Below are 25,847 nucleotides of genomic sequence, written 5' to 3'. Positions count from 1 at the left end.
CAGGTCTCTTCTCAATCAAAGCATCCAGGAATGGTAGCTTGCCATCCTTTTCCACTTCCATGGTGAATTTGATAGACGGGTGTATGGAATTGATGTGGTTGAGAAATTGGTTCAGTGCTGGCAGGCTATGTGGCCAGACGACGAACGTGTCATCTACGTTCCTCTTCCACAAGGAAGGACGTAGGGTGGATGTCTGGATGGCATCTGTCTCAAATTTCCCCATGAAAACATTAACTACCACTGGCGATAAGGGAGAACCCATTGGGGTACCCTAATTTTGTTTGTAGAATGTACCATTCCAGGTGAAGTATGTGTTGGTAAGGCAGTGCCTTACCAAAGTTGGTACATCTGGATTCAGTCCTTGTTGGACCAAGTCTTCAATGATTGCAATGGTGTCAGGTACCAGTGCATTGGTGAACAGAGAGATTACATAAAAACTGACAAGCAAATCATCTGGAGACAATGAGATGTGCTTGATTAGAGAAACCAAGTGAGTTGAGTTAGTACAGCTGAGGTGGACTTGCCCTTGAAAGGAAGCAGGGTCTCAGACAGAAATCGGGCCAGTTTGTAGGTGGGTGAGATAAGGGTGGAGACGATAGGACGGAGCGGGGTACCTACTTTGTGGATTTTTGGAAGGCCATAAAATCTGGGTGGTCTAGCAGCTGAATGTTGCTATGTGTTTGTTTTAATGAAGATATCAGTGAAGTAAAGTTCTGGAAGTAATAATGTTTGTAGAGAGGTCTCGAGGCTACTTGAAAAATTGAAAAGAAAAATAAAGATGAAAGTTCAAAACCAGAGGGGATGGTAGGGGTTGGAAGATGTCACATTGCAGCATACCTCTGTAAGAATTCTTGCATTTCCTTCTGTCTCCTCCGGCGTGTGCCCTCAACTTCGGAGGGCGAGAACCATTTTTCTAGTTCTATGGCATTCTGACCTTCACAGGAGCACGAACCAACAGACAGTAGCCTGCACACCACCACCATGCCATTACTCACTTGGGACACGATGACCGATTCCCACATTCACGTGTCCAAACATTACACCAAAGACTAGTGGACCCATGGTGTCAGTTTGCTTGCACAGCACACTAGAGGCCGACCGAAACTAAATTTCTGGTTTCGGCCGAATCCAAAACCAGACCGAAATAAAAAAAAATTGACTTTCGGCTGAAACCGAAGCCGAAACCGAAAGTTTAACTAGACTTTCGGCCGAAACCGAAGCTTAAACCGAAAGTTTAACTACACTTTCGGCCGAAACCGAAGCCGAAACCGAAAGTTTAACTACACTTTCGGCCGAGACCGAAACAGAAAGGTATATAACCGAAGTTACCGAACACAAGATTTATGAAATATGTCATGATGCAATGCTATTTAAATTAAAAATAAATCTAGAACTAATCATTCAGAATTATTCAGAGCCTGCAGTAAGAGTCGCTAAATATCAAATCTTTAGGTGTTACTTACTTAGTAATTATATCCAAACAAATGAATGTTGTAGTTAAGAAACAGCAGTTTTTCCGCATTCAGCCAGACATGCTGCTGTCTGTTGACCGGTCGTATATACACTAGCAGACCATGGTTGCGGCTGTAACCTCGCTCCCAAGCTGCTGCCTCTGACATGTGTGTGTGTTTGCAGCCTATCGCATAGGATTGCCTAGCGCCGACTGACCAGCCGATAGGCAGAGTGATAGATGTAGCACTAGCGTTATATTCTAAAAATAGATCTTCGGTTGACGAATGATGACCGAAGGTCAATATCAGTTTCGGCCGAAACCAGACCGAAAGTAAAAAATTGACTTTCGGCCGAAACCGAAAGTATGCCGAAAGAGGCCATTTTCCAACTTTCGGCGCTGAAACCGAAACCGAATTTCGGTCGGCCTCTACAGCACACTCCATCTCCTGGTTTTCAAGTGCATGTGACTTGCACGTGGTTTGTTTATTAACGTTTGTAATGAGAACATATTAATGTGTCATCAGTGTTCACCCACTTTCATCTATTTAATTTGGTGGAAGACTGATCTGTCATATTGTTTGACCAACGTGGCACACAATTGCACATGACACCACATGCGCCATCATATGCTAATTCTGCTAGTCGAGCATTAACTGGTGTTAATCATATTTCAAATAATTTCTAATTTAGAAATCTGGCAATTATATTGATGATTTCAGCAATGAAAATTAGTTTCATCCTTGTGTAGTGTAATAGCGCCGACTGTTGTCCAGCAACGGCCACTGCGGTGGACGAACAGTACACACGTTGGTGAGCATATACACGGGTGTGTCGGCAGGGCAGAGGAACTGGGGGAAGGGTCATGGTAGACCCCATCTGGAAGCCTCGGGAACCTGCTAGTGGGTTCGAGAAGGGAGGTGTGGTCAGGGCGGAGCCAGGCCACGCTGGGAAGCATAAAAGCAGCTGAGAGCGGGAGCTCGTGGCTGCTGGTTCTGGGAGTAAACTCATCTCGATGTCACTGTCGTCTTCGCTGCGTTCGTCGCTGCCGTCTTCACTAGATATTGCATGGCCGGATAGTTGTTGGCTGTCTCGGTTGGTGCCATCGGTGTTACACGGTCAGGGTTGTGTTAAGGCTAGGCTAGATGACTAGGGAGAGTGCATGGGCGAACCTGTGAAGGTGTTAATAAACGTGCTCCTTTAAAGCCTTGTCTCCCACTCCGCTGACACTCCACTTGTAACAGCTACTTTGTCAAATGTTCTCTATTTTGTTAATATGTTTTCTATAACTTAAAGTTATCTGTATGTAATGTTTACTTCACGCATTACTGTAAGGTGTGTTAGACATGCTGCAACTCACCTATCAAGTTCTCACCTACACATGTGATGTGAAATCATGAGACCCGAGGTGGAGCCCTGACCGCCCTGATACTAATTATTGGGCCTTTTCACAAGCACACACTTTATATCAAAACGATGGATGTTGCCGTAACTGCCAGGTGAAAAGACCATCTCGGCATAACTTGTTGACTTAAGTTTCCTCCTCGGAAATTGAGTGGAAGTGTGATTAGCTTCACCGTCACAATGCCTGGAGTCGTAGCTAGATATTTTTGCCACAAGCCCCCCTCACTCACTCTCCCTTCGTCCCCACCGTGTGGCCAGTTGCAACTGCTTGTTTTGTTCCCAAGAATTCAGCTTCCACGTTCGGGTGATGCACCTATCGGAAGTTGCCTCCAAGGACAGCTGCCCTGCCTGCAACCACCCTTGGCTACGGAATTAACCCTCACCGCTGCACGCTGGGCTTGAGGCGGTAGTGAACTTGCGTGTCGTTAGGGAACAGCTGGGCATAGTCCGAGAGGTTCATTGAGAACGCCTGCTCGTACCACCGCTGTCCGGTAAATTCCGGAGACTTCACGCTCAGCAACTTGGCAAGGTGCAAATACTTGTACACACTCGGCGTGGAGAAGAAGATGACAGACAACAGTGCCACGACGGCGAGCATGCTCAAGAGCGTGAACTTCTTCATCTTCATGCTACACGTGGAGGAGGGGTTAAACAAGAATTAAAATACTCTTTGGTTCTTTCGGTAAAAGTCACGTAGGTATCAAATAAAATAAATTAAATCTCGACGTTTCGGGCGCAACACCAGCATCCGTCATCAGGTGGGAAACCACAGCAAGAAACAATTGCTGAAGTAGGAAAAAGAGCTGCCGTGACAAGAGGCTATATAGGTAAGAGAGGGGGGAGGAGCAAGAGAGGAGAGATAGAGAGGGGGGTGTGGGATAGGGGAAGTGGAGCACTGCTAGAGCATTTAGAGGACGAGCAGACAAAATGCCGGGGGCAGTGGGTGGGGCTGGGAGCGGGAGGCTGAAGAAACTGGAGATGTGGATATGAAGGCAACACCATCAAGCAGTTAAGGTTTTACCTGGTTAATAACATCCTTCCATTGATTGCTCAATTTGTATCAATCTTCTCGGTTGAAGTTATGTCTATGTTTATATATCTGGATGGCTTCATGAACAAACCTTTGATAGTAGCCTGAACGTTTGCAGAGTACCTTGTTCTCGGAAAAAAGAATATCATGAGAGCCCACAGCGTTATAACAATGGTCAGCTACGGCAGAGGAATTGGTTCTGCCGTGTTTCAGATCTGCCTTGTGTTCGTGAACACGATCCAAGATATGTCGTTTCGTTTCCCCAATGTAACAGCCACCACAGGTGCAACTTTGTTTGTAGATACTCTTTGTTTTTTTGCGGTAAAGTCATGTAGGTAAAAAATATAAAATAAATTAATATGAAAACAAATAAATTACATCACGACGCTTCGGAAGCAACACAAGCAACCGTCATCAGGTGTTGACTGCTCCAGCAAACTTACTGAGGCGTATAAAGAGAGTTATTAAGAGACAACGTGTTTATATAGGGTGTTAGGGGGGGGGGAGGAGCCAAGGGGTCGGGGGGGGGCATACGGCAGGCCGTGTGGACGGTCGAGTACGGGATTAGCATGAGTTAAGCCGATAGATAAACTTCAAATCTATAATTAGTTTGTAGAATCCAGGATATTGCATGATAGGGAATGACATCCTTCACATGTGGGATTAGATCACGGATTTTGTGTACTGTATTGAATCGGACCTGGATATTGTGTTTGTTTAAGATTTTGGAAATATTTTTGGTAACACCTGCTATTTATAGAAACGTGATGGTTTTGATCGGCATCTAAGGGGGTTGTTTCTCCATGGTTAGTTAAACAGCTTTGCGAATAATGCGGTCCGAGTACCCATTCATCTTGAGGGCCTGGTGTACGTGTTCCAGTTCACTGGCTAGGTGGTGTTGGTCAGAAATGCAGTGGGCCCTATGGTGTAGGGTTTTGATGAGGTAGGTAACTCAGCTCACTTGGTCTCTCTAATCACGGGCATTTCACTGTCCCCAGATCATTTTATCGTCAGCTTTGATGTAGTTTCTCTGTTAACCAAGGTTCCTGTGCCTGACACCTTAGCAATAAATGAAGATTTAGTCCAACATGGACTGAATCCTGATGTTCCTACTCTGGTTAGGCACTGCCTTACCAATACTTACTTCACCTGAATGATACTTTTGGCAAACAAAATGTAGGTACCCCCATGGGTTCCCCCTTATCACCAGTGATAGCGAATGTTTTCATGGATAAATTTGAAACAGATGCCATCCAGACATCCACCCTACGTCCTTCCTTGTGGAAGAGATATGTAGAAGACACTTTACATTCATTCCATACACCCATCCATCAAATTCACCATGGAAGTAGAGAAGGATGGTAAGCTACCATTCCTGGATGTTTTGTTTGAGAAGAGACCTGATGGCTCGTTTGGACACTCTCTACAGGAAAGCCACCCACATAGATTCCTATCTGAAACCTGATTCCCACCACCATCCAGCACAAAATAATTCACTCATCAAAACACTACACCATAGGGCCCACTGCATTTCTGACCAACACCACCTAGCCAGTGAACTGGAACACGTACACCAGGCCCTCAAGATGAATGGGTACTCGGACCGCAATATTCGTAAAGCTGTTTCTCCAACCATAGAGAAACAACCCCCAGAAATGCCGATCAAAACCATCACGTTACCATACATAGCAGGTGTTACCAAAAAGATTTCCAAACACAAGATCCAGATCCGATTCAATACAGTACACAAAATCCGTGATCTAATCCCATCTGTGAAGGATGTCATTCAATATCCTGGAGTCTACAAACTAAGTTGCACCTGTGGTGGCTGTTACATTGGAGAAACGAAACAATATATCTCGGACCGTGTTCGCGAACACAAGGCAGATCTGAAACATGGCAGAACCAATTCCTCTGCCGTAGCTAACCATTGTTATAACGCTGTGGGCTCTCGTGATATTGGTTTTTTTCGAGACCAAGGTACTCTGCAAACCTTTGGGCTACTATCAAAGGTTTGTTCATGAAGCTATCCCGATATATAAACATAGACATCACTTCAACCGAGAAGATTGATACAAATTGAGCAATCAATTGAAGGACGTTATTAACCAGGTAAAACCTTAACTGCTTTATGGTGTTGCCTTCATATCCGCATCTCCAGTTTCTTCAGCCTCCCACTCCCAGCCCCGCCCACTTCCCCCCCCCCCTCCCCCCAGTATTTTGTCTGCTCGTCCTCTAAATGCTCTAGCAGTGCTCCACTTCCCCTACCCCACACCCCCCTCTCTATCTCTCCTCCCTTGCTCCTCCCCCTCTCTTACCTATATAGCCTCTTGTCACGGCAGCCATTTTTCACACTTCAGCAATTGTTTCTTGCTGTGGTTGTCCCACCTGATGGCGGACGCTTGTGTTGCGCCCAAAACGTCGTGATTTAATTTATTTTATTTTATACCTACCTGACTATCCTTGCAGTCACGAAAACTTCAAATGAAGAATTAAAATCGTGACGTATGACAGAAGGCTGTGCGGCCGATGGGATGTGTAAAATATACTTTGATTTGGTATGTGGAGACAGACATTGGAAGGTATTGTGTGATGTTTTATTATATATATTATATAACAGCATTAGTTTGCATTGTTCATAAACAAAAACTTAACACACTGAGTTTTATGCTTTTTTTGCTGTTAGAGAAGTGTTGTTGACTTCTATGCTGATTTGTTTTGCTTTTAGAGAAGTGTCCTTGTGTTGAGTTTTTGTTATTTGTGCTTGTGCAAACAAAACATAGCATTCAGAAATAGGTGTATTGCAAATTAAACCTGGGAAGCAATCCGCGTGCTGTAATACACGTCAGCTAAACGGTGAGGACATTGTAATGATTGTGATTGAAGTGATTTCCCTAATTTCTGTTCTCTTCTCACCGGAGCCACTCAATTGGGTTAAACCTCTAAGAAACGTAAGACGTGGAGAGCAATGATTAATCACAGATGAGCCTACATCTGCACGTTGTGTTAAGCAATTGGGATTTTTAGGATAAAGGCGTAAAATATGGAGAGACGGTGTTTTTAAATGATTTGTATGCTTTGCTGATGAGACACAGACGGTCGAAACAGGTCCAGAGTTTACTTAAATCACTAATTGTTTCGGTCACTGCTCGTGCAAGTACTTCGACTAGAGAGAGCTCTGATGCTTGCCGAATTCGAAAAAATATGGCTCTTGTTATTTTGGTTGCTGACCCCTGTATTAGAGCATATGGGGAGAAAATATTTACACAAACAAGCAAAGCTGGGGGAGATGTAGAGGGATGGGGGGGTCTAGACTGGTCTAGGTAAGGTTCAGGCACCACTCACTACCGGGCCACAGTCCAGCTGTGGCGATGGAGGTAATACGGACCACATGTGAGGGAAGGTGGGGGCTCAGGACTGGTTCATACACCATTCACCACTGGGTTAACAGTGGTGAGGGAGACAAACTAAGCACTGTGGTGGGGGGGGGGGCAGTGATCGAGGTATAAATGTGTTTTTACTATATATGTGTAAAAAATCCGTACCGATGTAAATGCAAATGTGTGTATGTATACCGTACATAAGGGTGTAAGTGTGCACATATACACGAGTGAAGATGTATGTTTGAGTGAGTGGATGTGTGTAAATGTAGAATTAGGATTCATATGTAGATGTATGTGTGAATGTATGCAATACTGTACGTTAGATGACTTGGTCAGGAGAAGCAGGCTGAGCGTGTGAGCAGGTGAGAGCAGGCTGCAGGCAAGAACAGGGTTTTAAAGATAACAGAATTTAAATAAAAAAAGGATCTAAGGTCGATGTACGTAAAGGAAAAATAAATATCACCCGACAAAGTAAACATTTAAAATCTTGAAAGGCTGGCGAGGCAGGCAAGACCGGAAAAGTTGCCTACGTCCCCTGCAGGTGAACCCCACACACGTCAGGATTGGAGCACTCCAGGCGTGCCTCGCTTAACGAGCGGGATAAGTTTTTTTTCCTATTGATCTGCATGTTAACAGCTGAGGGGTACATTTCAGCCCCAAAATATTGCACTCTTGAACAACTTTTTATAACGTGAAAAATACGAATAATAATTGAACAAAAAAGAAAACGTCAAATGTAACGCCAAACATGAAGAACCACAGTGATAGCCCCCCCCCCCCCCCGTATAACCTAAACAGACTGCTGGGGCAAGTGCTGTTTGCGAGCACCTATGAAGGGCAGAACGGCACATATGGGGTGGGCGACTATCACCACGGCCGACCGCCTTTGCCTCCATAGTGGCGATGTTTACACACCACATTATGTACTAATTTTAGGCTGAATCGAGCGGTTTATATATCGTTTACTGGGGTTGGGCGTGTGGGGGAATCGAACTCGGCTCGCCGGGTTCGTAGCGCAGCATAACGTGAACGACGACACTAGCGCTCCTGACACACATACACAAAAGATAATCACACACACGCGCGTGCAAAGACAAAGATCCCCTGTTTAGCCTTAACAGACTGTTGGGGCAAGTGCTGTTAACGACCACTTATGAAGGCCAGAATGGTAACACGAGGTGGGTGGCTAGCACCACGCCCGACCGCCTTTGTCTCCATAGTGGCGATGTTTACACACCGCACCAGGTGGATGGCTCCAGCCAAAACAGTTGGCCGGTTCGTTTGCCTAGTGCGAGCAGGAATTTGCAAGTTGTATTGGAACAGTTTTGTCACGGAATTTGTTATCTAAGTGGGGCTTGCGTGCAATTAGTGTGTCGACTCAGTAGACCTAATGAACGGGCCTCAGGAACAGAACCCGTTCGTAATGCAGGGACTGGCCGTAAAGTATTTTGACGCTGAGTTGAAAATAACGTAGCATTTTCAGCACAGGATAATTCATCATTGCATGGACAGGGTGTCTCACCTTTACTTAACTATCGGAAGTTTGTCTCACGTTTACAGGTCTGATATCTTCCGAGACCGGGGAATCCACAGAAGGGCCCCACGCCCTTTGGGGCCATCCATCTAGTACTACGCATGGAGGGGGGACGGGGGTTAACCCAAATGCGTAAGTTTGCGTATGGGGGGTCTACTGACAATGTACATACGCATAGAAAACGGGAAGGGGGGGGGTGAAACCTCGATAATAATTATGCAGCCGGCGGTGGACTATCTGTTTGCTTAAACACGTTAATATTATTAATCCTTGATCATTTCTGCGTGGATTAATTATCGGCCTTTCTATCGGCTTTGGGAGGGGGGGGGGGGTGTCAAGCGTACATACGCAGGTGTGGGGGGGGGGGTGGTGTAAAAAGTACGAGTGCGTACAAGGAGGGGTCAAGTTTTGACAGATTTTTGCATACGTACTAAATGGATGGCGCCTTTAGGCCAGTGTTTCGTTCCCGTTCCTTGGAATCCCAATCGACGCAAGACCCTGCCAAGGTTGGGGTGACCAGTATCAAGGACCAGCTCACGCGAACTATGTCCAGATAAAGCGGACTCGGAGGGGGTGAATTGGGTTGCGTTCTCGGTTTGTGCAGGGGCGTCGTGGTTGTCCGGTCCCTGACAGGGTTCTTTGCCCGCGATTGTGCTACATGGTGTCGGTTCGCAGGGGGCGCCATGGTTGTGTTGTTTGGTGACGGTTTGCGGGAAGTGCCGCGGTTGTGCTGCGCGGTCATGGGAAGGGTTGCGACCAGGTTTTTTTTTTTTTTGGGGGGGGGGGGGGGGTTGGTTTGTGGCAAAAAAAAAATTGGTGTCGATGGTGTTCCTCGACGTTGGGGGGTTGCTCTGCCTGTCCTCCCACTTGCTGTTGCAGGATATCAGTCAGGACGGCTAGTTTTTTTAACAAGGGGAGGGGGGGGGTGATGTAGTGTAATAACGTGGTCTGTTGTGCAGCAACCGCAAATGCGGTGGATAAGCAGTACACACGCAGGTGAGCATATACGCATGTGTCGGTAGGGTGGAGAAACTGGGGCAAGGTTCATAGAAGACCCCGCCTGGAAGCCCCAAGAACCCGCTAGTGGGTTCGAGAAGGGAGGCGCGGCCAGGGCGGAGCCAGGCCGCACCGGGTAGCTTAAAAGCAGCAGAGAGTGGGTGCTCAGGGCTGCCGGTTCTGGGAAGTGGACTCGTCTCGTCGTCGCTGTCGTCTTCACCGCCTTCGTCGCTTCCGTCTTCGCTAGATATTGCGTGGTCGGATAGTTGTTGGCTGTCCTGGTCGGCGCCATCGGTATAACATGGTCAGGGTTGTGTCTAGGCTAGGCTCGACAACTTGGGAGAAGTAAGGGCGAACCTGTGATGTTGAAGTGTTGAATAAAAAAGGTGCCTCCTCAAGAACCTTGTCTCCCGCTCCGCTTACACTACACGAGTACTGCAGCACGCTCAATTGGGCAAAGTGTTGACACAACGTGAGTGATATTTCCCAGCATCTACATGGCTAATACCTGTACGCCCTGCATTCAGTAATGATTGTACAATCAATACAATTTGTCTCTCTTACAAGGGAAACTGTAAAACCATCAAATACATTCTACAAGTTACAGTTCATTCCTGCAAGTTCGTCGTGCTATTTTGTATTCATGACGATTGGAAGTACCCATGCTTCTTAGCACACTTTTCAGCTTTGTTCAATTGTTGGGTCAGTGTCCATGTTTCTGATCCATATGAAATAGCAAATAATATACACTGATATAATCATTCTTCTTAAGGCACATTTGTAACTAACTTTACATTTAAATGTTCAGTTTTCCCAGAGCACTGTAGACTGCACTTATCTCATTATTTAATCATTTTGATCGTCATCCACCTTTAATAATATAATTTCCCAATGTGTAAATTGTGTTTTTATCCGGACTTTGTCCAGATCTTTCAAGGATTTGTGAGGTCCTCACACACTCTAGCCTGGTTAAACCTAGGATGGATCGTAGGCAGGCCAGCCTAAATGTTTCTAACCGGCGAAGATATTCCATTAGGGGGGGTCCATGTTTAGCAAGCGTAGAGAAGGGAGGGAATGACTGGGGCCGAGAAGACCTGAAGCTTTGTGCGGAGCGACAGACCAGGTAGCTTCCACACAGCGTTATGCAACCGATGAAAATATAATGCCGCTCGACTGATTTGGAGTGAGACCTCTGCTGTTAAACTGTAGCCGGTTATGAGCACACTGCCCAGGTATGGGAAACTCTCCACTCTCTCCACAACTGCCCTATCATTAATTGGGAGTTGTGTGGGTGGATTGTCCAGTGGTACAAAATACCCAGGCAGGTGCTTAGTTTTGGTGGGACTGATGGTAAGGCCCCATCTCTTAGTGGCAAACTCCAGGTTCAGCAGCAGTGCCTCTAACTCCTCCTCTGAGTGAGCAGCAATCACCAGATCATTGGCATACATAACATGGTTGAGCAATAGGGAGCCATCCCTTGACCGCACCCGGGCATCGATCAGCCTCCCATTGTATCTGTACCGGATGGAAATTCCTCCGGTACAGCTATTGAAGGCTTCACGAACTATGTGGTCGAAATAGATATTAAATAATGTGGGAGCCAGAGGACATCCCTGTTGCACCCCAAGGTGTACAGGGAATGGCTCCGACTCCCAGCCACGTAGTTTTACCCAGGCCCACTCACCATCATGAAGGTCCTTAATGATTGTGAGCAGAGTGTCAGGGACTCTGAAAGTACGAAGAACAACCCAGAGCCCAGGCCTACTGATGGTATCATAGGCCTTGACCAGGTCAATAAAGCAGAGATGTAGGTCTTGTTGGAATTCCCTACACCTCTGCTGTAGCAGACAGACATAAAATATGGCATCTGTGCAGGACCGCCCTTTCCTGAAACAACATTGGGGCTACGGAAGCTTCTCCTCAGCGTGCCCAGCAAGGCGATGATGAATAATCCTTGCCAGGACCTTTCCCGGAACACTGAGGAGTGAGATGCCCCTGTAGTTATTACAGTCTGTGTGGTCCCCCTTCTTAAAGAGGGGGATCACCAGGGCATCCTTCCAATCCTGCGTAACCCGTCCAGTGGTCCAGGCGGTTGTTATGATGTCATGTATGGCAGTCTGTGCACAAATGCCAGCCTCCCTCAGCATTTCGCTTGGGAGATCATCTCTGCCCGGTGCCTTTCCTGGTCTCAGACTCCGGATCGCCTTCAGTACTTCCTCAACAGATGGCACCTCAGTCAGCCACTCACAGGGGGTGGCACCACAGCCTCGGGAGGGTCATCCCCACTTTGTGTCACGTTGTTTTCCAGGCTGATGGATTTCCCCTTCCCCAGGACCTCACAGAAATGCTCAGCAAATCTGCCAACCTGTTCTTGGGGGTAGGAGATTGGATCACCGTTTTTTCCCCGAATGATGGTAATAGGTGTGGTGCTGCAGGTTACTTTTTTGATGGAATTAAAGTTCGATTTGTGATCGCGGGCCATTGAGGCAGACTCCATCTCCTCAGCAACCCGCGACCACCACCCATCCTTGCAGCACCTCAAGGCTCTCCGAACCTCCGAACGAAGGCTGCGGTAAGCTTCCTCATTCTCCAATGTGGGATGCTGTAGCTGATGAGAGTGGGCTGTCGCTTTTTCTCAGCCAGCCTGAACACTTCCTCTGTCAGGCAAGGTCTCTGGGGAGGCCTGGACCGTGTACCCAAAGCAGCCATTGTGGCTGCATGAGCCACAGTCTTTAACCTCGCCCATTTCCCCTCGACATCAGGAGGAGTCGGGGACGATGCCAACCCCAGCCGCAAGCGATGATGAAATTCTCGCTTGCAACTTTCATCAGCTAGCTGAGACCATGGCACTAAGGGTTTGAATGGGGTCCTGGGTGTATACCCACCACCGGAGTGGACGAATGGCATGTGCATCTTACAGATGACAAGTCGATGGTCAGTGGGCAGATCAGTTTCATGGTAGGTCCTGGTGTCAAGGATATGGGCCTGCATCCGCTGTTCTGTCACTATGTAGTCCAGCATATGTTCTTGCTTGGATCAGGCATGCATCTGTAATGTTCGGAGTCGTCGTAGAGGCAACACGGTTTATTATACTATAAACAGATTACACTTAAGCCTTAACACAAAGGGATAATGGCCCCTTCCACCCACAACCTGGGGAGGTACAGCCTCCGGGCTATCGTACCTAACACTCTGACTCGTCTAGCCCTCCGGCTGGCTAGACCTAGGGGAGGCTGACCCACCGCTGGCCCGGTGGGTCCCCGACCACTGGTCCGTCCAGACCTGGACATCAGGCCGAGGGAACCTCAGGGTCCTAACCTCTCGACCACTGGCACTGCACTGAGCCCCGGCCCTTAGAAGGACGTCGGTGGCTTGGGGTCCAGGGTCTTCTTCTCCAGGCGTCTTCTGGCTTCTGCTTGAGGCGAACTGACTCGCGCTCTCAGGGACCCGCTATATATACTCTTTCTCCCTGAGGGGCGGGGTTCTGGGGGATCGTAGCTTCCCCCAGCCCCCTCCCCTCAGAGGGGTTCCAACCGCCGTTGGCCCGACCGGTCCGAACCGGTTTCTACCTCTACCCTTGGTTGTGGCACGTGTGTGTCAACATGACCACCACACATCCATGATGTTGTGTGGATGCGCCGATGCCGGAACAGCGTGTTGGTAATTACAAGCCCATGGGCTGCACAAAAATCGAGCAGCCTCCTGCCGTTGTTATTAAGCTGATCTGGCCCATGCCCTTCAATCACTCCAGACCAGGTACCAGCATCATGACCAACTCGGGCATTGAAGTCACCCAACAGGATGACTCTATCCTGAGGGGCCACTTTAGCTAGCACCTGTGACAGGAGGTCATAGAAGCCATCTGACTCATCGGCCTTGCCTGCATCCCTCCACGGATGTTCGTCTTCGGTGGGGGCATAAGTAACCATGACGACCACTCCTCGCCTCTGGTTGATGGGAAGGCGAGCCCAAAGTAGCCTGGGGCTTACAGCTTCCCACAACTCACCGCCACGCTCCCAAACCCCCTTCATTCCTTTGTTCAGAAGAGCGACTCCCTGTTGTTTGGCAGTCTCCTGCCCCGAGTAGAGGACTGTCCACCCCTCATGGTGGCTGGAGCCAAAGCCGGTCCACCAGACCTCCATAATACCACAGAGATCTAGGCGGTACCGGTCTAGCTCCCGACAGAGGATTGGTAGCCTCTCCTCCGCAGTGAGCGTTCGAACATTCCACATGGCCACACGTCGTGGTTTTTTGTTATTTCTGGAGGAGCCCCGAGGGTAAGGATTCAGTCTCCTGGCTCCGCCAAATGGGGTTTTGGCCAGGAGATGTCATAGATGCCTGTCCCCCTGGGGCCTCCGGCACAAGCTTAATAAATGTGTAATGAGCGACTTCCGCGACACATCGTGTAGAGGGTACTTCTTTATTACTCACACTGGGCAAAACACAGGCCAACACTTGTCCTTCCTCACACTGAGTATAACTCTAGGTATTAACACCTCTACTGGCTACACACACAGCCGATCACTCAGCGTGGTCCCATCACCCTCACTCATCTTCTGCCTTCGCTCGCCTGTCTCGACCCGACACCCTCTCTACCGTCTCTGCTTGTTGATACCGTCTCCTCTGCACTCTGTCATATCTGTAATGCCCACTCTGACATGTCTCTTCTTGTCTCACCTGTACTGCCTATTATTGTCCCGTCTGTACTGTCGCATTGTTCATACGGTCCCTCCTTGTATATACCACCTCTCTGTACTGCCTCATTGTCTGTACATATTGTCTATACTGTCTTGTCTCGTCTGCATTGTCGGTATCGTGTGTACTGCCTCGTTTTAATTGTCGGTCTCGTTTGTACTGTTGGTGAAATCTGTATGGTCACCCCTTGGCACTAACTGCCTCGTTTGTAACTGGGTTTATACGTTTTACTGCCCTGTTTGTTGCACACTTTGTCTTGTGTTTTTATTGTGTACTGTGCATTATATCTGTCTCGTTTGTACTGTCTTTTCCTATTCGCCGTCTCCTTCCAACTGTGTTTTCTGTGCTGCTAGTCTCGTTCTGCCTCTTGTCACCACAAAGTAAACATTCGTGCCCAATTGCAATTTGTGTCAACCAGAACTAATCTACTCTCGTCCCACGCCATACGAGTCCCTGCATGTGTCATGGACTTGACCTTAGTCTGATTGCTGACCCGCCCATACCGGACATCTGTAGAAAAAAAGAGCTTCATAGCTCATCGTATTCCTTCAGTCTAAATAAAGATTCTGATAATCAACTCGGCTACGCCGCTGGCTGGCGGCGTGACAATGACGGCGATGGAAACCACGCAAGAGATCTTCCACGTGGCCGGACAATGGAGAGAGATGTCGGCGAGCAGCGACGCAGCCAGGACCCTGGAACCCCACACACGAGCCCCGAGCCCCGGGTCCGCTCCTCCTTATATCCTCCCAGGCGTGGCTAGGCCCCACCTCCAGCTATGTACTCTCATGGAACCTTCGATCAGGTTCCCGGAGTATCTCGGCTAACCCCACCTGTTACCTTTGCCCCAGATACACCTCCTCTGATTGGTGGGTACTTAATCGTGCCCGTACCCATGATTCCCTTTCCAGGCTAGCAGGTGTCACCCTGTCATTACAAATGTTTTACCTCGTAGTTTAGTGGTAGTTAATTGAAGGTGGAGGGGTTACCAGCCCCTCGCACCCGTCCAGAGCCCCCATTTGGCTGATGTGGTGGTTACAAACGCCATGAAGGGAAAGGCCAATCTAAATTGGCCCTCTCCCCACGGCACTGCCCACCACAACGTTGCCGTCCGGCACCACGAGGAGGTAGAGAAATAGTAACAGGCACGCGCTTATTGCCTGCGCTCCATCCAGTTTCTGAGAAGTTGTGCAATCAGAGGGGAAGCTGAGCTGGTCGGTGCCTCACCTCTCGTCTCTCCCTGTATTTGCAGTGGAGCTCCGCAAATTTGGCGATTTTGACTATAAAAATATTTGGAATCATACATAAATGACATTTATAACACAGATCAGTGGAAAAATCTTTATATTTTTTTAAGTAACAGATATTTTCATTGGAGTATGACAGATGAGGCTCTGCCTCTCCTGCCTCCCCTGACCACACGTGACTGGTGCTGGACTGTACTAATGAGTCCTAATGAGGATGAACCCGGTCTTCAGTCGTGTCTTTGTTTCCCTGTTGCCTATTAAGGTGGTCACGTTTCCTCAGCTCTTTGAGTTGGTGGTTTGGATATGGCTTAGAGGTTTTGTGTGTTCGAATCTGTAAGTGACAATAAAACATATCTCAACCAAACAGTGCAGGGCGTAAAATAAAAAAAAACAGACGACTTACAGTGCACGTTTTGTGTGTTGTTAAATATATAAATAGCCCTCAATCACGTTTATTTCGCTGTCTTGCTCAAGAGGTAGCCTTTGAAGTTAATCTTGGGGTTGAGGGTCATTGGCGATCGGAGCCTGGTGCATTACGACTTATCTGGTGTGTGCATTACGCGTGTGCTAGTTCCCCTGTACTACATCATCTGTCTTCCATTTCATATATTTTCTGAATACATCTCTTGTCTATAGTTTAGATTTCTCTTCAGTACATCTCTCTAGTATCTATAAGTTATCTGAATACATATCTGCTATCTCTTTTGATCATATCTTCATCTCCTGCTTTTTATGAAAGGCATCTTCTGTAACATATTTTTTCAAATCACATCTGAGTGCATCTGTCTCCCATCATCTCTCTCATACCTCCTATAAATACATGTCCGTTAATGTTTCTAAAAATATCTCTATGGGACTTTTTTGCCATGATCAAATTATGAAAAAATAAGAAGAGGCTTTACCTTCTAAGGCAACAACACAAAAGGTGTTATAGATGTAGTGGCATAGCACTGGCTGCTGGAAAGAAAAAGGATCTGTGGCGCACGGCAGTCCTGACGTCAGCAGGACAGGATATACATGAGAGGGGTGTTGTATATGTTGGATTATGAAATTTTGATAAAAATAATAAAAATTAATAATTTTCCGAAAAATGCGCAAATAGCATTAATTATGTTAATGTGTGTAATTATATGCATAAATTATGATAATGTATGTGATTATATGCATAAATTATGATAATCACGGAGATAATCGTAGTAATTTATGCGGATGCTTGCGCCTATGTTAATGTGTGCAGTTATGCTAATTAGGCTTAGTTTCGTTTATCCAGAGTTATATCAATCAGGATAACACGATTATCATTGATTAAACATTTACCGATTATCCTAGTGTGTCTTATGATATTTTAGGTCTCCATTTTCATATCTCATCGCAGGTAACAGCTCGTATGAATAAGACAGTTTTGCATGGACTTGGAAAGAAGCACTCGAACAGTTGGTGTTAAGCAATTTTAATTCTAAACAAGCACATGACACTCTAGTATGCGAAAGCGAGTATACGTCAATAAATTCATGGGCAAGATTATGCAATTAACGAAATTGAATGACTAAAACATTTCTTATTCATGTAACTCGACGGCAGCAACTGCTTTGCACAATCAGGTGGTAGTGAACGCACCACCTCGAAATGGCAACCCTTTTTGAAACGCAAAGATATATATTTTTTTAAAGTCTTATTCGTGTGCGTGCTGTGTGTGCGTTGTCCCCTCGTAATATTAATTAAATTTCTTAGAGCCGGGAGTTGTGTCGTTAGCTTGCGTGGTGTGGGAGGATACAACCCGCCGCCAGCGAAGTTCCTCTCTGGGTTGGGCGTGGCCGCAGAAAGCCCCTGCTGCTCCCACACTCGGACATCTCTGCTTGTGCGCTCTCTCTCTCTCTCTCCACTGCTGGATGACGAGTTGGCACGACGCTCGGTGACGCCCGGTGACGTCCGAGTCGTGCTGCTCTTGCGCTCTCTCTCCCTCTACTGCTGGATGACGAGTTGGCACGACGCTCGGTGTCGCCCGGGTCGTGCTGCTGCTGTGGCTCTCTCCTTGATCGTTGCCAACTTCACACGGACACTCGCCCTTGCTTCAGGCTGTGTTGGCTTGTGGCTCTGGACGACGCGGCTGTGCTCACTGGGGGTTGGTGTGCATCTCAAACACACGGCGCATGCGATGGCGCTGTCCTCCTCCTCACAGCCGTTCAATCAGGCTTTCTCCACTGCTTCGCGCTCTCTGCTTTGCTCGCTTGGCGATCTCCGCCTTTCCTGCGGGTTGATCGCTGGTCGTCACTCTGACGAGGAGCGATGTTTCGTTCGTGGCAGGGTGGACGTTGGTGTCATTGTTGGCTTCACTCGCAGCTCGGCGACTCAGGGTAGCGATTCTTCTCAGGTGGTTCAGACCTCGGCTTGTTGCTGCATGTCGCTACCCCGCGAACCTCGTCATTCTGGATGACGAAAAACTTCTTCGTTGGCGGTGACGAGAGGAGGTGGAGCCGACGCCCCGTGACGATCTGTGGTGGGGCCGTAGCCCCGGAGACGAGATGGGGCCCAGAGCCCCTGACGATCTGCTTTGAATGGATTTTTCCTCGGCTTATATCGGGAAATTCCACTCAGTTTCCCGAGTTGTTCAAAGGCTGTCATAAAACCTTCCTGTGGGGGTGAAGTTGTGCGTCCGTGTGTGTCGTGTCCGTCTGTGTGTGTTTGTCCGTGTGTGTTAGTCCATATGTTTATTAGCTTTGAAGACACAGCTGTGTAATTATTCTGGAAGGAGGGGTGGGGGCCTTGCGACGGCGCCACCTAAGTTATCCATTAACCAGACCGACGATTGTGTTCACATCGAGTTATATAAAAAAAATATTCTAATCCATGTTTTTGTTTCTGAATAATATTTGTCGTGAAAACCTACGCGTTAAGCGAGCTTAATTATTCCCTCCCTTGCTCGGGGATCATATATTTTGTCTCACACAGCTTAAGTTGTTTTGGTTTGGAAGTTGAAATGTGCTTAGTTCCATTATGCCCAAGTTATGCCGAAACCGTGTTCACGATGTTTCATCGTGACCCGATCTCCCATGGAAATGTTATTTGCTCGCGTGTGCAAATCCTGCTGTCCGTGTTGGAACGCCCTGCACGTGTTTTATTTATTAATTTCCTTTCTCGAGTCGTTGCCCGCGCGCTACGATCTTTATGGGGCCATTTCCTGGCTTTGTGCCTGCGTGTGGAGATCCTCTTGGAAAGACAAAGACGGCCGTGTTGCTCGCTTCTCATGGGGTGTTGCGTTTGGTTAATTATGAGAGACTTCTCCGCCCTTAGCTCCTCTAGGAGATCCACTTTAATTCCGTACTTATTATTTGACTTCTTGTGATTATTTAATCTGATATCCCGGCTAGGAATTTTTGTTTTGGAGCGACCGAAGCCATAATTATTCTTTGATGCTTCGGCCCGGCCGTGTCGAACTACCAAGTGTACATAATGTCCGTATGGAATTAACAATGAGGATTCAAACCCGTCTGTGTTTTTTTTTGTTGTCGATGCTATTTCCTTTGTTAAGAATATAATTATCTCTTCCTCCGTGGTGCCTGGTTTTGTAAGGCTTTTTAACGAAAGGATGTCATTCTAACCCCCCGCCTGCAATTCTCCCCTCCCTTGTTCCTCTTGTGTGAAATTCGGGGAGTTTTTATGACCTTTATTGCCCTCTTTCATGCCCTCTAGCCCTTTGAGGTGAGGTATGCGTGCATCTGTGGGAGTGTGTGAGTGTGTTTGTTCCCAAGTTGCCCCGTGTCTATTAAAAATAAATAATTATATATGTTGGCAGAATAATTCTTAAAAAAAAAATTAATATTAAAAAATTAAAAAGGGGGTTTATACACAACAATCCGCCCTTTTGAAAATTATCAGGGGTCAATAGTAGGTTTCAGAAAGGGCGCGTGGCTGGGGGCGGAGCGAGGCCACGCTGAGAGTATAAGGGGAGGCCTCTGTAGGGGACCTCGGGGTTTGTTGTTGGAGTGGAATCCCCGTCGTGCTGCTGAAGTCCTTAATTACCGTTCTTCTCGTTGTCTTCACCATCCTTCTCGTCGTCATCAGGCAGCCTACCAACTGTCCTGGCTGAGTAGCGTCGCCGACAATAGACGGCCTAATTGATAAAGAGTGTTAACCAGTGGCGGCTCCTGCAAAATCTCTTAGGGGGGGCAAATGTCTGGATGATTGATAAGGATAAGGTCCACCCATGCAATGGATAAATTAACAGCTTAAGCATGTAAAGGCAACTTCACTTCTTTAATATTAATGAAAAATAAAGTGACTCTTACAATACATCTTGTTTGTTTCTATCTCACTATTATTACAATCCACTTAGTTTCTTTTATTAAAGATTCCACTAGGTGGCGACAAATAACATTGTTGACTGAAACGTGCTTACGTATGATGACGTAAGCACGTTAGTGCGAGCCCTCCCGGAAGCCATAGAGAATGTATTGCAGCGCCCGCCTTTCGAAAAAAAACGCCTTTGAATGTAAGTCTATGGGACCACACGGGGCGATTCTCAGCCAGAGTGAAATCGCCCAAAAAGAGGCGGTACTCCACAGAACGTGACATGACGCTGATTGGACTATATCCAGAGGCACAGTAACGGCTGAGATTGGTGGTGCGTCGCCCAATCGCCCTAATGAAGAAACCGCCCCTGGTGTTAACCCTGATGGTGCTTGTTAATAAAGAAGTGCCTCCAAGTCTTATCGTCTCCGAGTTAGTCACTGATATTTGCATTGCCTTTGTACTTTTGGCATTTGCTGGTCTAATACTGGTGAGACAAGGTCATAAAGAAGGCTGTCTCTGGTGTCGTCCAATCAGTTTAAAAGACAATGCGTATATTATCAAAGTATGTTTGTTTGCATGTTTTACCACAAGCATGTGCGGTGAATGCAGACTTGATGCCTTGAAGTAGGTGTCTACACTATTTGGTGTTTAAATATCTTAACACCTCCTGTGTTGTTGCCAGAAAGGGTAAAGCCTTTTTTAATCAAAAATCTCTCCCTCATCGTTTCTATCTTGGATTAATGCTTCTGTCATCTCTCCCATCCATATGATTGCATTGCTTTCCGTTATCGTAATACTTAGATAACATCAGGTGTAGCTTTAAAACCTATGTACCTTAGCTGTAACTTCATACGTGCGTAAGGGTCGTGTTGGGACAAGTTGGGTTGGGTGCGAACACGGAGACATCCCAAATTAATCAAACATTATATAAAGGCGGCAGGAACGCAACTGGGAAGAAGGCAGGGGGAATGGCTGAGGACTGCAGGAGAGGGATTTTTCATGAAATAAGGAGCTAGAGAAACTTTCTGGAAAAATCTGGGGACAGAAAACATATATAAGGGGTGTGTGACGTGTGCCTGGGACTCCTGAGGAGTGCGTATGTTGTATAGTGTGAGGAATTTCAATGAAGGCCTTAGACAAAGTTCGCCACGTGTGGGCTCCCAGTTACTTTAACATATGTTGCTCTTTCAAATGTTGTGAGTAATATAAGAACGTTTGGAAGCTTCTAATCTGTGGCATACTGTATCGATCGAATGTGCAGGTGGTGCGATGGTACTGGGGCCTACATGGCAGAGGGTCACGGGCACTGGGCTATGCAGTGAGAGGAACTCGGACAGAGGACCCATGTGAACCATGTAAAGGTTTAATGGGAATTGTCCCCCTCGGCAGGTTGCCAGATGTCAATTAAAGCATTATTTAGAAAGCATTGGCCAGGCACTGATTTTTACCATCTCCTTACCAATAGGTGGTGGGCTCCTGTGGGCTGTCAATTGCTTTCAAATATTTACAGTTAATTAATATATATTAATGGTTAAATTGTGAGCAAGTTGACATTTACTTAAGTTCATAATTCTCTTTCGTTACACTTAAAAATGTAGATCTATCAATGGAAAAGCTCATGAAAAATTGAGGGGTGAGATTCATGCTTGTATATAGGACACTTTTGTGACAAACCAGACTGATTACAGTAATATAGGCCTGAACTCTAAAATGACTCCAAGATTTATATTTTGATTGGAGAGCCACCCACCATCTTAAATCACACAAAGGTAATGTGGGGATATAAAACTTTTTAAAAGCACTTGACATTTTTTATTGAATTATATTGGCATAAAGATTCATATTGATATACCACTTCATAAACAAAAACAATACAGTGTTTTGTCTTTCATTTAGTTTTAAATGTCATCTCAAGCAGCAAATTAATCATTTTAACGAGTCATAAATTATATTCCCATATAGAAAGTGAATTAATACTATAATTGCTCGTAAGTATATGCACATTTGTAAAAAAAATGTTTAGCTGTTAGGAAAAAATATTCACCATGCTTTACAAAACAGTAGTAGTTTTATTTATGTGCTATTAACTTGTTCATTATGAAAAAGAGTCCCCAACATAAACAGTGAAAATTCCATCATAAGCAGCAGGGCAAAGTTGCCCCTCACACACGCCACACTAAACGTGTTTTTTCACATGCACACTTCAGACAAAGAGATTTAAACACGATAATTGTTTTTTACCCTTTTATCTGGCAACAAAACTGACACCTTTTTTACAAGGAGTCATGTTTGCATTGACCACAATACCTGCGGTCGGAATGCAAACAAAAAACACAACTCTGATAATGTATGCACTGTCCTTGAAAATTGTACAGTGCATACATTATCAGAGTTGTGTTTTTTGTTTGCATTCCGACCGCAGGCATTGTGGTCAATGCAAACACGACTCCTTGTAAAAAAAAGGTGTCAGTTTTGTTGCCAGATAAAAGGGTAAAAAAACAATTATCATATTTTGCTACTGGCAAAGGAGGTTCCAATGGTGTAAAAGATTTAAACACATCATTAACATTCACATTTTTTTATCCGAAATTGTTCTTTTAGTCAAAATAATCCAATATATTGTCCCCATTGCCCAGTAAACTAGGTGGTTGTATGGCGATTCTTTCCACTAAGTATCTTTCCCTCACAAAAACCTCAACAAAGTCCTCATTGTGCTTAACACACATCTGTTTCGTGGACAAAAAATAATCCTCTTATTCCATTGGAGTGTTTAGTTATGACTGCTGAGTGTATATAAGAGCAACGATTTCAGTTTTTTTTTTAGGCAGACAACTTACGTGTAAAAAACATGCCCCAAATATGGTGTTCAGTCGGTTTAGGGACCGATTGGTAACATTTTAATATCTCCAGGCTCCTCCAGGTTCCTGGAGGGATGCCTTAAAAATAGACATTAATCCTTGCTGTAGCACTTCAGGCGGTTCTTGAAGTAAAGGGAGCGGAGCATTCGCTTGAGGGCTCCGTCTGCGCCGCTAGCGTAGCGGAACTCGTTGTACTTGCGGTCGCTGTCCCCCTGAGTCCAAGGCAGCTTGATTTTGGAAGCGTGATTCACCGAAATGTCGCTGCATGAGCCCACGCGAAGCTCACCCAGCCCATCGATGAAAAACTCTAGGGTTCCGCAAATGCAGAGAAACAAAGAGGAACATAATTGCGTGTGCATTTATAGTTTTCAACAGATTTTTTATTTTTTTTATTTAACCATATAGAAAAAAGTTGATTGTTATTAAAATTATATATTTGTTGAATTAACCAAAATAAAATATTGGAGCATAATGGCATTTCCCACACAAATGGTACATTTTATGTTCATGAAATCCTAATTTTAGCTCCATCAGAAACATTACAAAAACAAACATTACCTTTAATAAGCCCAGAATTATTTGTGGGAAATTGTTACTTTAAATGTAACCGTACATGTATAAATGTACGTATACTTAACGCAAAATTAACGGACAATTTCCGGATCATGGGGCATTGATTTCATCGTGTTTATGCAGCGTGCGTGAGGGTCCGTGCCTGTGTGAGCCACGCGGTTGAGTTGAGGGTCGAATCCAACCCGGCGCACGTTTCTCGTGTGCGCCATGAAGAAGTTCACCACTCCGTCCGTGAGCACGCAGTTGGGTAAGCCGGCCAGCGGGTGGTAGTAACCACGGTGCTGGTGCAGACAGTACCCGTCGGGTTCTCCTGCTTGCACCTCCAGCTTGTGCTGGAACGTGGTCTGGAAGCCGGTCACCTCCCGCACTGCTCCTCCAACCTGCAAGCAGAATGGTTTGTGCATGAAACAGCACCGCAACAAATCTCATGGAACTAGCGCAAACCACGGCATACCATCACAAATATTGACTTATGAAGAAACCATGCAAACAAATGCAAGGGCATATAACAGCAACCACCAAGTCCACTCAGCTCCACATCCTATTGTACCATATCACTCCATCTCTTCTCCAGCCAGTGTCGCGCCCATTTAGCCCCCTCTATCTGGCCGAACAAAAGCTCTTTAGGCACGCGGTGGCTGGGCATGTGGGCTACATGACCCAGCCAACGCAGCCTTGCCTGCTGGAGGAGCTCACCGATGGGACTTTATCCCGATCTTTCAAGGATTTGTGAGTTCCTCACACAATCCAGTCTGGTTAAACTCGGGATGGATAGTAGGCAGGCCAGCCAAAAGGTTTCTAACCCGCTAAGATATTTCATTATGGGAGGTCCACGTTTCGCAAGAGAACTGAAGCTTCGTGTGAAGCAACAGGTAGCTTCCACACAGCGTTACGCAGCCGATTAAAAGATAATTCCGCTCGACTGATTCGAAGAACTCTGCTGTCAAACCACAGCCTGTCATGAGCACACTGCCCAGGTATGTAAAACTTTCCACAATTTCCACAACTGCCCCATCACCAATTGGGAGTTATGGGGGTGGAGTGTCTGATGGTACAAAATACCCAGGCAGGTGCTTAGTTTTGGTGGGGCTGATGGTAAAGCCCCACCTCTTCATGGCATGCTCCAGGTTCAGCAGCTGCGCCTCCAACTCCTCCTCTGAGTGAGCAGCAATCACCAGATCATCGGCATACATAACATGGTTGACCAATAGAGAGCCATCCCTTGACCGGACCTGGACGTCGATCAGCCTCCCATTATATATGTACCAGTTGGAAATACCTCTGGTACAGCGATCAAAGGCTTAATGAACTACATGGTCGAAATAGATGTTAAATAATGTGGGAGCCAGAGGAAATCCCTGTCGCACCCCAAAGTGAATATGGAATGGCTCCGACTCCCGGCCACGTAGTTTTACCCGGTCCTGCTCACTATCATGAAGGTCCGTAATGATTGTGAGCAGAGAGTAGGGGACTCCAAAAGCATGAAGAACAACCCAGAGGTCAGGCTTACTGATATTATCATATGCCTTGACCAGGTCAATAAAGCAGAGATGTAGGTCTTGTTGGAATTTCCTACACTTCTGCTCTAGCAGATAGACAGAAAATAAGGCATCTGTGCAGGACCGCCTTTTCCTGAAACCACATTGGGGCTCCGCAAGCCTCTCCTCAGCGTGCCTGGCAAGGCGATCTTGAATAATGCTTGCCAGGACCTTTCCCGGCACACTGAGGAGGGAGATGCCCCTGTAGTTGTTACAGTCTGCACGGTCCCCCTTCTTAAACAGGGGGACCACCAGGGCATCCTTCCAATCCTGTGAAACCAATCGAGTGGTCCAGACTTATTATGATGTCATGTAGGGCAGTCTGCAAAGGCATATACACATACATGCACATACACTCGCTAATTGTATGTGCATGTGTGTGCATATGGATTCTTTCATTTGTATAATTTGCAAATTACTCCAATGTAGGACCCTCTGGAAACGTGTTCGGAATCTGAGACGTTTTTTATTTAAATATTTTTTTAAGCAGATACCTTGCTGAGCTGTTTTCCAGGAAAGTTATTTTGAAAATGTTTGGCTAAACATTTTCAAAAGAAGGCAACTTAGAATTCTAGAACTTAACACAGATAGATGAGCACCCTACTTACTGTACTGCTTCCTATAGATATTTAATTGACCTGCAGTTGGATTTTTAAACCAAAGGGATTGCAATACAATTTGACACACAACAAATACGGGAGCAGGGAGCTGGGCATGCATGAGTGGGCTTGGAAGGAGGACTTTTATTGTATGACACATGGCTCATTGTGTGATCCACTAGCGCCACCTCCAGGTGACGTTCTTGCAGGTGCAGTCTATGCCACCACATCGAGCAGGTAGTTATCGGACT

General features: G+C 46.4%; 2 protein-coding genes across 3 annotated transcripts in view; both read right to left on the bottom strand.

Annotated features, from left to right (window-relative positions):
- The window catches only part of LOC144936485 (beta-1,4 N-acetylgalactosaminyltransferase 1-like), a 35,101-nt gene extending 31,620 nt beyond the window's left edge, over positions 1-3,481 (bottom strand). Inside the window, exons 1-2 of the mRNA XM_078863589.1 lie at positions 3,237-3,481; positions 838-966 (exon numbers count right to left, since the gene is read on the bottom strand). Of these exons, the coding sequence (XP_078719715.1) occupies positions 838-966; positions 3,237-3,481 (374 nt within the window). The remainder of the gene's footprint in view (positions 1-837; positions 967-3,236) is intronic.
- An 18,346-nt stretch (positions 3,482-21,827) lies between these two features.
- Positions 21,828-25,847, bottom strand: part of LOC144932261 (beta-1,4 N-acetylgalactosaminyltransferase 1-like) — a 34,728-nt gene continuing 30,708 nt past the window's right edge. The window contains exons 9-10 of one of the 2 annotated variants that reach the window (XM_078856214.1): positions 23,602-23,839; positions 21,828-23,193 (exon numbers count right to left, since the gene is read on the bottom strand). In XM_078856214.1, coding sequence (XP_078712340.1) covers positions 22,979-23,193; positions 23,602-23,839 — 453 coding nt within the window. In that variant the 3' untranslated portion in view covers positions 21,828-22,978. The remainder of the gene's footprint in view (positions 23,194-23,601; positions 23,840-25,847) is intronic. The other variant, XM_078856207.1, reaches the window with a different exon arrangement.

The sequence above is a fragment of the Lampetra fluviatilis genome, chromosome 1, assembly GCF_964198595.1.
Source record: "Lampetra fluviatilis chromosome 1, kcLamFluv1.1, whole genome shotgun sequence".
Lineage (NCBI taxonomy): Eukaryota > Metazoa > Chordata > Hyperoartia > Petromyzontiformes > Petromyzontidae > Lampetra > Lampetra fluviatilis.
This window is presented reverse-complemented; position numbering and strand designations above follow the sequence as displayed.